This window comes from Cotesia glomerata, unplaced genomic scaffold (genome assembly GCF_020080835.1).
Source record: "Cotesia glomerata isolate CgM1 unplaced genomic scaffold, MPM_Cglom_v2.3 scaffold_19, whole genome shotgun sequence".
Lineage (NCBI taxonomy): Eukaryota > Metazoa > Arthropoda > Insecta > Hymenoptera > Braconidae > Cotesia > Cotesia glomerata.
In genome coordinates this window covers 88,224-99,872 of record NW_025402330.1, presented here as the reverse complement: position 1 = coordinate 99,872, position 11,649 = coordinate 88,224, and the positions used below count along the sequence as shown (strand labels likewise).

Below are 11,649 nucleotides of genomic sequence, written 5' to 3'. Positions count from 1 at the left end.
TTTTTGTATGCTAGAATTCATATCTAATATCCAGAATTGAGTAAAAATTTAGAACTATAAATTATGTTATACTTTTTTGCAGATTTTCAACTTGTTATATCCGGCGTGCCGTCTATAATACAGGGCCTCCCATTCCTGCCGAAAAGTGCAGCGCTTGCATATTTAGGGACTGGACTGCGTGACAACTTACTCGTGGCCGAAGAATACACATTACCGCGCATTGTCACCTCATCGCAGGAACCAATTGTTTAATTAGTAGCCCCACTTAATGAACCGCAACCGAGGTGATAAAAGACACGAACACCATAATTCGCGAGCTCATTTACAAGGTAACAGTTCTGCCTTAGAGCCCGGGTGAGTCCTACACCCCGACACGTGTAGGCAGACTTCAATTATTAAATTAATTAGTCACTTTTCCTTTATTTCCAATTTCGAGTTCCTTAACGGTATTTCCGAGTTCTGTGATTGTGATTCTTCGAGCCACGATTCGTGTTTACGATAATCGAGATTCCCGCAGTTCCGGTGACCTGGTCCCACTCTCAAATCATCTTTTCCTTTTGTGAATTATAATCGGCGAACTTTTGTTTGCCGGAGTCGTTACTCCGGTTACGAACTCATATTAACTTTCAACCTTTGTTTTTATATTGTTATTAGTTAATAAGTGAATAGTGTAAGTTAAGACGTGTTTGCCCATAGGGCCAGTTAAACCGAATATATAAACTAAAAACCCGAATCGAAGTGTGTCATCATTCTTAAGTTAAGAACCTTCAACCTTCAATCTCCAGTCAGCAGGAGGAAGCGAGAAGCCAAGCAGCGGAACTCATAGGTACAACGTCCAATCAAAGGCCGAATCATCGTTGGAATTAGGATTCGCAATAGTAAGTGGAGGATATTTTATTATTTCCGAGGTCGATTGTCTTAATCAAGGGGCCCTCTCCGGGGTTTTCACCTTCGCGAACCCATAAAATAAAACTTAACGATACTTTCGTTAGGGAAATTCATCTGTTATCCGAACCTCCGATAGTCCAGCTACCGAATCCCAAGATCATATTTTTCGGACATAACAGACCTGAATTTTTGGTGGCAGCGGTGGGATTCGAACCCACGCCTCCGAAGAGACTGGTGATCCCTCGTTTTAGACAAACCACCCCGGATAAAATTGTCGGAAAAGAGTATTTCTTTCCTAATTCCTCCAAAAATTTCCAAAACTTTTTTTTTTTTAAATCAATAACCACACCTAGAATTTCAAAATTTTTTTTTCTTTCATTACTTTAATATTTTATTTCGTTATTTTACATTCCGCTAGCTAACCAAAAGTTAAATTTAACTTCGATTCGTCACTTGATACATCCGGCGTAATTCAACTCTAATTTTATTTTAAAACTTTATATAAATTTAATAATAAAATAAAATTTTTTTTTTTGCTGACGTTTAAATTAGCCATCAGCTAAACCGTTCATATTTCTTTTCTTTTCATTTTTTTTTTTTTTTTTATGCTGACTAATAATAACTTCTTTTATTTCGATTAAAACTTAATTTTATTTAAACCAAATTTGCTGACAATTATTAAAAATTTCTTTTTCTTCTATCCTTATTATTTGATTAGGATATTCGATTCTATTCAAATCTCTTTCTTTCTCTATTTTTCTTTTTAATTGCTAATAATAAATTATTTTTAATTTTTTTTTTCTCCTTTCTGTTTTCAACTTTACTTTGATTTTAAATCTGATTTTCATTAAATAATTATTGATTATTTTGTATGTGAATTTATATCAATTCGACTACTCAGATTGTGCTGTATGCAAGCACATCTTCATAGATTGCTCACTGCCAGCCTGGTGTGCTGTAATCCTAGCACCTTGCTGCTGACAAGGAGTTTCTAAGCAGACGAACGTATCGCATTCACATAAGTCACTGATGTTCAATTTTATTTAATTAATTGGTTTATTCTATATACTCTTTTTTTTTATTACTATATGGTAATCCCTTTTTTTTTCTTATTTATTCTTTTTCATTATTCATCGTTTCATTCTTTACCATCGCTTCCTACTTCTTATTTTTGTCTTACTCGACATCTGAAACCTAACACGTATGATAAGTAACCTGGTAGTCCGGTTATTGTACTCTACAGCTGTGACCCACTTACCTAGTAATTAAAATAATACTTCGCGATTTAAAATCTCCTTTTCTTTTTTAATTGCGTTCTTTAAAAAAAAAAAAAAAAAAAAAAAAAAAAAAAAGGGGGAATACCCAAAAATTACTTAGCAGCGAAACCGTATTTAAAAGTTAATTAAATTATTAAAAACCCGGAGAGCATTACCCCAGTTTAAACAAACGGGTTCGGAAGTAAATACTCCACCCTTGTCTCAAGAAGTAGGCACAACGTACACACACCGTTTTCGATACACCTCGAATTTAGTAATTACGGATTAAAAATGGTGAACCCTAACGATGGAGAAGGACCGTCGGCTCCAGGTACGCGGTTATACACGACAATACGAGACGAAGCGGAAAAAGATCATTATCATATCACACGGGAATTAGAAGAAAATTTACCAACATTTACGGGCGATAGCGATGTCAGCTTCGAAGAATTTGACCGTAGACTTAAAGACTGGCTACATTTAATACCCGATAACAATCAGCAACCGTTTATTGGACGCATTTTACGCAAATTACAAGGACGCGCCCGCCATGTCGTTGAAGACATGGAAATTCGTTCGGTCCAGGAACTATTAAGCGTTCTCCGTAGCCATTTCAGACTCGGCAACCCTCTCCGATTATCGCTAGGCAAATTAACTACCGCACGTAGAGGAAATTATGAAGCTGTAGAAAGCTATTATTATCGATTGCGATCAATCCTTCGGAAAATACAGGCCGCAGTGCCCGAAGCGGACCGGGGAGCCACTATGAATCAGGCTCACCAACTCGTGTTAGATGCATTTTTCGAATCTTTACCAGATTATCTCAAATGTTTAGCTTCCACCGCTAAATATACGACCCTAACAGCTCTGTTCGAGGCCATTCAAGAACAGGCCATAAAATACGATAATAATATGCGTCTCCAAAATCCGAGACCAGCGCAACGCGACCCCAGGTCGGAGCCGGCAAAAATCCACAGTAACCATAATAGACCAAACGGAAATTCGGGATATTTTCAAAACCAGCAACGTTTTCAACAACAAGCAGTCCCAACTCAAGGTCATCCGTGGACCAAAGCCCCGGAAACAGACTTATATGTTAAACCAAAACCAATTGCGTTCGCCTATAGTGTACCCGAATGCCCTGATTTTTATACACCGGCCGAAGATCCATATTTCGACTATCCAGAGGTTGTAGAACAACCATATTATGGGCTACCTCCGTGTGGAGACCCCGGTTGCGAAGATTCGGATTGTGAACCACCACAAGCTATGGTATTCTCGACGAACGGGATACCATCGACTCAAAAATAGCTACCCAAGAAAGCAATTTCAGCCCACTTCGGGTCAAGGGCAATATCGAACACCGTACAGGGCATACGGAAATCGCCAATACCAGACTCCTTACCAACAGGGAGGTTATTATCAACCTTACAGACCTCAGAGTTACCCGACACACTCAGGTCAGCTACATCCAACTCCAGCGATCCCGAGAAAACAACAAACAATGCAAGGTTACCCTCAAGGGACGCCCGAAACTCTCCCCGCGAACCCCGTGACTGAAGCGATTCACCCTCAGTCACCACAAGAGGACCAGGAACCCGCACCGATACGTTTGGAGAGACACATCAAAAGCTCGGAGTTCTGTAGCTGCCCGGGATGTCCCAGGAAAAACCTGAACCCAGGCGAAGATCCTCTCGAACCGACTTTAAACTCAACGGGCGCTCGCCAGATCGAGGGTACGACGAGCCAGCCCCCACGCCCTCAACCAATGACTGCAGCATCCTATCGTCAGAGGAGCCAGTAAAGGGCATCGCTCTTGTTACCGGTAGAGGACCCGTAATTATGGTAAAAAGCCCAAAATTTATCGGTAACCAAATAGAAATGCTCATCGATACAGGGGCAAATTATAATTTTATCAGCATCGACGCTCTAGCCAACGAAACCACGTTTCTCTGCAAGGACATGGGACAGGTGGGGGGAATCGGATCGAACCAACAACCAATAATAGGAATAGTCACCATCGAAATATTTGACAAAGTAGTACTATTCCGCGTAGTACCCCAACGTTTAGGCGGTTACCTAGCGATCCTCGGCAACGACTTTTTAATTAAAGAACAAGCGAACATCTCGTTCTACTGGTACACAATGGTACTAAGAAACCGACCCACACGACCTATACCTTTTTCAATCAAGAGAGGTGCTTGCGAATCCCAGCTGCTAGCAGTAGGTAGCGGTCCAAAAATAGACGTCGAATGCTCAGCCTTATTAGGTAAATACCAACGATTTATCATAGATACAGGGGGGGATGTCTCCATTATAAATAAAACAGCCCTCCTCCCTGACGTTTATATAAATTTCAGTCGTCGCGTTATAGCTCGGGGAATCAGCGGTGATCCAGTCGAAACCTTAGGGACCGTAGATTTAAAAATCTTCGGAGTTCCAGTTACATGCCAAGTCAGCAAAGAGGACTTACCAGTCCCAGGCGTGGGAATCTTAGGTAACGACTGGTTAGACAAAGAAAAAGCGGAAATTTCATATTACGAACAAACATTGACCATACTTGTTCGGCCCAGAGATCCTATTCCGTTCAGCCTAGACATAGCCAAATCACCGATCTTCACAATCCCGCCTCGCACTCGAATGGTTGTACCAATACCGATCGAACCCAAAAGTCTGCTACAGGGATACCTCCCACGTATTCCGGCACCGGAAGGCATATTTCTTGGCGATGCCATTGTCCTAGCAGACCAGGGTTACGCGAATTGTATGGCTTTTAATACGACCGAAGAAGCCGTAACTCTCGACCTAGATCCACAAGTCCTAGAAGATTATGAATTCCAAATCGAGAGTTCAGCTTCCGGTTCTGACGACGTTTTCAGCGAAAACCCTACAGTCGATGTTTCAACGCGAGAAAAACGGACCTCTGAAATTTTAAAGAAAATTCCATCTCATCACCTTGACGATAAACAAAAGGCTCAAATTTTACAAATAGTCGGTGAATTTACAGATATATTCCACCTACCCGGAGACAATCTAGGCTGTTCCAACCGGGCCACGTGTAAAATTCCGACTAAAACAGACAAACCAGTACATATAAAACAATACAGATTTCCTAAACAGCATCAAGAAGAGATCCAGAGACAGGTAGAAAACCTATTACAACAAGGTATAATCAGAAACTCAAAATCTCCCTACTGCTCTCCTGTATGGGTAGTGCCTAAAAAGGCTGACCCCATTACCGGAGCTAAAAAGTGGAGAATGGTAATTGATTTTCGTGATTTAAATAAAATCTCGATCGGGGACGCATATCCCCTCCCTTCAATTATCGGTCTTCTTGACCAACTAGGAGACGCAAAATTTTTCAGCGTTTTCGACCTCGCCAGTGGCTTCCACCAAGTTCCAATGGACCCGGAAGATGCTCAAAAAACAGCATTCTCCACCCCTTTCGGTCATTTCGAATACGTCAGAATGCCTTTCGGGCTAGAAGGCGCTCCAGCCACCTTTCAGCGAATGATGAACACCGCCCTAGGCTGGCTACCATGGATCTTGATATATTTAGACGATATAATTCTACACGCGCGTACTCTAGAAGAACACGGCGTCAGATTACGAAAATTATTTCAAGTGCTAAGGGAAGCGGGGCTAACATTACAACCAGATAAATGCAAATTTCTCTGTGCTGAGGTAGATTATCTGGGGCACGTTATCTCTAGAGATGGCGTTAAACCAGATCCTAAAAAAATTCAAGCCCTCCGCGAGGCCCCCAACCCAAGAAATCAAACCGAGATGCGAAAATTTCTTGGACTAGCGAATTATTATCGACGTTTTATTTTCAATTATGCCGTCCGAGCGAAACCGCTGACTGACCTAACTAGAAAAACTAAAACTTTTAAGTGGTCAGCAGAAGCAGACTCTGCCATGCGAGACATTAAAACCGCCTTATGCGCAGATTCTACATTAGCATACCCGAATCTTGAAAAACCTTTCATTTTAGCCGTCAGCTCATCAGACGAAGGGATTTCGGGTATCCTAAGTCAAGAGTTCGATGACCCCACACTCGACTCTTCTGAAATAGGACCTAACAATCTCGTAATAAACCCAAAAGCGACAAGAAATGATAAAATCGTTGCTTGCACCTCACGAATATTAAAAGACGCCGAATTACGATACACACCGGACGAAAAAGAGTGCCTAGCATTAGTATACTCAGTCCAACAATTTCGCCCGTATCTATATAGTAATAAATTCACGGTTCAAACAAAAAAGGCTTGCGTTGCCTGGTTAAGAGACACCCGAGATCTCACCGAACGTCAGCGAAAATGGCGTTCTAAATTAAACGAATTCTCGTTTACAGTCGTTATAAAAACCAACGTAGGCGATCAGTACGCCGACGCCTTGTCATTCAACCCGAGGGGAAGAACGGGTGAGATTCAAACACAACAATCTCAAAATAATACCAAAGATACAGAATTAATTATAAATAACTCAGTTCCTGAAACGTTATTATTACCAGCCAGTGGCACAGACACGGAAGCGCCCGCAAAGAAAAGAGGTCGACCACCCGGCTCCCGTAATAATAGAGTTCAGAGTCTCCCTGTGATTCGAGACACAATAGCTTCTCGTTTACGATCCGAACTTCGTCGCGGTTCACAAAACCCTCCCATTACATATCGCGAACCGGAATCAACCGAGAACGGATCAGAACAAGACACTCCGGCCGACTCTGACGACGTCTTCTTACCTCCAAATAAGGGAGGAGGGAAGTCCGGACGAGTAGAAATACCAAAAGATCCCGTTCGCGAACTAGCACCGGCCACTTATTTTGATTCCGGTGATGACGGAGATGATGACGAAGAAGAGGGGGGAGAATTAATAGATCCGATAAACGAAACAAATCCCATCCGAAACACATCGCAAAATATTGATACAACTCGAACTAGCGTCAATGAGTCCATCGAAAAATTCGAAAGAATTGCAAAAAAATTCGGTAATGTCAGAGGAGTAGCCCCAGACTGGATACGCGGTTCCACAAAACCAGCAAACCCTCTTACAGCATATCCACAATGGGTTCAGTTTCCTAAGACACCACCTAGCGAAGAGATCATCCGAGAAGTCAGAAGATCATTAACAACACCATTTCATCGATTAGACGTAGTTTCAGACGAAGAAGAAGATCGAACGTTAATAACCCCCACCAATCCGGACTCCAGTACAGATGACTCAGAAAATGGAAATGAAGTCACTGAATTAATATCCGAGGGAAACGATGGCGAAAATGATGACACTTCAACAGCCAGTGAACCTGATGACACCGTCATCCCGACGGAAATCGGTGAGTCATCATTGCCCAGCTCTGTACCAGTGCCGGAGGAAAATACTAGATTAGCTCCGGAAACCCCTACTTTGATTCGGTCCATGCTCAAAAATTTCGAAGCCCAAGGCATACAATGGGACCCGTCTTCTGGAAAGATAATCGACATTTCCACGCATCAAGGATCAACACCGTATAGACCGTTTGCGGACGAGACAGTAATTGCTCAACGACAAGACCGACTCTCCGAACTACCCACATTTAACATCAACGACAACCCCGAAGCCTGTTCCAGTGTGAAGGAAGACAATGCGTCGCCTAACCAAACAACAACGGTCCCAAGGGCGAAAAAGAGAGTAACCTTCGGAGAGCCGTCAACATCAGAACAGCCTGTTCCAGCGATTAAAAATCCGCAACAAAAGCCGAATTCGTCCACAGAATCTCCATCAGACACCAGCGAGACACCTGTACAACTAACCAACCAAATGACAATCCATAAAAATAGCACAATAACCCCAACAACAACCGAACAACAGGCCGAAATAAATTTACCACCATCGGAACCCTCTAGTTCGGAAGAAGAGCTAAGAAAAAGATATACAACGCCTGCTGAAATTCCGATCGCCGAACCTAAGTCTACATCAGCAATAAAATTTCTATCCAGCAGGGACGGACTTACCTACGTACGTAATCACTTGGCACACTTCCTAACAACAGATTGTGAATTCGCATCCCCCACAGCCCGGTTGTTACGCGATCTCAAATTTATTAATCCACAAGATTTAAAATCTGCTAAGCCCAGAATGGGTGACATATTAGTAACCCGGATCGGTAAATACTGCATATTCTCAATTTTCGTGGGCACCCACCATCGAGAAAAAATTACGCCAGATCAAATTATTGCTGGACTAAATAGTCTCCGTTTAGCTCTAGAAAAATATAATATCCGCTCCCTCAGAATGGTGAGGAAAGGCGATACTTACGGTGACGTGGGCATCCAGCCTCTTCTAACGAAGACGCTCTGGGACTGCCCCGTCGAAATCACCCTATGTGATGGGGAGATTGTCGTACCTCCAGTCGAACTCCGACCCAAAATCATCGAAGAAAAACACGAAAGCCTTGTCGGAGGACACAAAGGAGTCCTCAAAACCTACTGGCGAATAAGAGAAACCTTTTATTGGCCGGGAATGAAGGAGCAAATTTACGAACATATAAAAAAATGTAAAACTTGTCAATTGAAAAAACTAACAAGAATAAAGACGCGTCAACCAATGGTCATCACCGACACACCACACGACGCATTCGATAAAATCTAGATCGATACCGTAGGGCCACTGCCAATGACCTCCAAGGGAAACGTGCATATTTTAACCATTCAAGATAATTTCACGAAACACTGCGCAGCAATCCCACTCCCGGATATCAGGACAACTACGATAGCAGAAGCCCTCATAAATCAATACATCAGCCTATACGGTTGCCCTCGAATAATTTTATCGGATCGGGGAACATCATTTACGAGCAAATTACTTGCAAAATTGTCTGATATTTTAAAAATCCGCAGAGTAACAACATCGGGGTACTATCCACAAGCGAACGGCTCCCTCGAACGTAGTCACCAGGCACTAGTGGATTATTTACGTGTCTTTATAACATCCTTCGAAGACTGGGATGAATATCTCCCCATGGCAATGTTCAACTACAACACCTCTGTACATGTAAGCACGAGATTCACTCCTCACGAACTAGTCTTCGGGAAAAAGGCCCGCGCCCCTACAGAATTCCCGGACTACGATAAAATCGATACGTATCCGGAATACCTGGTCGACTTAATGAACCGACTAAACGAAACTAAAACAATCGCTCGAGAAACCTTAGTAGACTCGAAAGAGAAAGCTAAAATGCGATTCGACAAAAAAGGACACCCGGTAGATTTTAAAATAGGGGATTTTGTATATTTTCAAAAGGAAACCCGTAAAAACAAATTAGACACCTACTATTTGGGTCCCAAAGAAATTGTGGGAATAACAGAGAAGGGTTGTCTAATCCTAGAAGTAGAAAACGGGAAAAATATTATTAAACATCCTAGTAAATTAAAGCTAGCCACCGAATGAAAGAAAATGGTCTGTTGCAGATCACACATCATTCACAATGCTGATAATCTTCTTCTTCTCCCACCTACTCTCCAGCGTCACCGGCTCTGTTACACCTGACCTAGACGCAATCGAACTACAACCGGTGAAATATAATCCTGGACTCTTATACGATCCCTACAAAAGAGTACATACGGTCGAGAGAGAATGGAACATTATATCTACAATCGATATAGGAGCCATCACAAATCAAGATCATCAGGCCTGGAAAGACCCCGTCGCCAAAATGATCGCGTCAAGCGGATGCAACATAAGTTTTACGGTAATAGAATGTTCAAGTATACTACAAGAACACCTACTTTCAGATCTAAAAGACGAGAAAAATGCAATTTTACGGAGAATCGAATCTACCCTAGAAATTACCGAAGAAGAACCCCCTTATCAGCGTAACCGTAGAACACCATGGTTCGGTTTTGTCGGTAAAATCGCGCGAGAAGTATTCGGCCTAATGGACTACGATGATCACGAACACCTGTCACAAGAAATCGATCGATTATACCAGGATCAAAGAGAAATTACAGTCCTCGTAAACAATGCGACTCACATTATTCGAGCAGAAGTGAATAAAATAATCGCAGATGAAATAAAAACGCGAAATAAATTACAACGTTTATCCGAGTCGATGTCCCATTATCAACTGAAACTTGAGGAAGAGGAACTCCGAATGAAATTGCGAATAAACCTTATGCTCTTGTCAGAGAAATGGATCCAACACCTAAATCGCTGGATCCGGTACCTACAAAGAGTAGAGTCAGCAATTGAAACGGCCAAACGGGGTCATATATCCAACGACATTTTATCCCCGGATCAGCTGCTAAGAGCAACAGCTGATATAACGAAACGATACCCAGATCTGAACGCACCTCAACCAAAGGACCATATAAACGTACAAGGTCTAGTAGACGTAGCAAAAATAGTGATCGGACGTACGGGTAAGAAACTTGTAATATCTATTACACTACCTCTATTTCACCCGGTTACATACCAACTATACAGCCTAAAATCGATCACCACGTCTCAAATAATCAACGGAGTAACGAGAGGCCTAACAATCCGGCCCAAGAAAAATTTCCTCGGCATCGACGCGCTCCATTCCCAATATTTCATAATAGACGAAGAATTTATCAAAGAATGCAGACCTATCGCAAACGACCTGGCTTGTCACCCAAACTTCCCTATTAAAAATATTAACGAAGACAGCGACTGCGAAGTTTTACTTCTAATAAAACCATCATCTAAAATATTAAATTCGTGTGACACCCGGATATTACCTAAATGCGACGATGAAATGATTAAATTACACGCACCTAATTCGTGGGCATAATCAATTTGTAAACCGCAAAAATTCATAGGAACCTGTGGTACGAGCATCCGGAAGGAATACCTACTGAGCGATGCAGGCGCCTTTAACTTAAAACCAGGATGCGTATTAAGTAATGGAAAAATATTTGTAAAAGGGACATCGGAAGAACAAACACCGACAAGCACCCACGTGTTCCCAACTTTAAACATCGAACCTTTGGTTGCAAATTTGACAAACCAACTGAATCCCCCACACAAACTCACGAACATTCCAATGGACCCATTACCTAATGACGATCCCCACTCCCAATGGGGAGAGAGCTTGGAAGGGACAAACAACCGCTTGACTCGAATTGGGTTGCACCATCGAGAAGAAGGACAACATCGTTACGTCACAGCAACAAACTCTGGAATAATAATCACAATAATTGGGCTTACTACCCTCATCGCGGGACTTTACTATCGCCAAATAATACAAAAATGCTTAACAAAAAACAATCCAGGCTACTGTTGTAACAGAAATCATAGAAATCAAAAAAATGGTATCGACAACATCACCTTCAATCCAGCAGAAGGTACCGTAACGACTTATTGGACTAACCCAGCGAACAAGAAGCTGAACCCAAGTCCAGCGCCCCGCAAGGAAAAACAAAATAATCCGCAAAGCAAAAACAAAACTGCTCCGGATTCAGAATCGCCATCCACATCATCTCAACATCCACCAAGCACTCCTAGGAAG

The 11,649-nt window shown here is 42.2% G+C and overlaps 1 protein-coding gene across 1 annotated transcript; it reads left to right on the top strand.

Annotated features, from left to right (window-relative positions):
- Nucleotides 1-86: 86 nt before the first annotated feature.
- Nucleotides 87-10,933, top strand: LOC123274035. Its single transcript, XM_044741532.1, has 2 exons — nt 87-878; nt 9,590-10,933. Exon 2 carries the CDS (start codon nt 9,607-9,609, stop codon nt 10,930-10,932), a length of 1,326 nt encoding a protein of 441 aa, XP_044597467.1. The 5' UTR covers nt 87-878; nt 9,590-9,606; the 3' UTR covers nt 10,933.
- Nucleotides 10,934-11,649: the final 716 nt, after the last annotated feature.

Coding starts and splice junctions, on each gene's coding strand:
- LOC123274035 (XM_044741532.1), top strand. CDS start 9,607: ATGCTGATAATCTTCTTCTTCTCCCACCTACTCTCCAGCGTCACCGGC.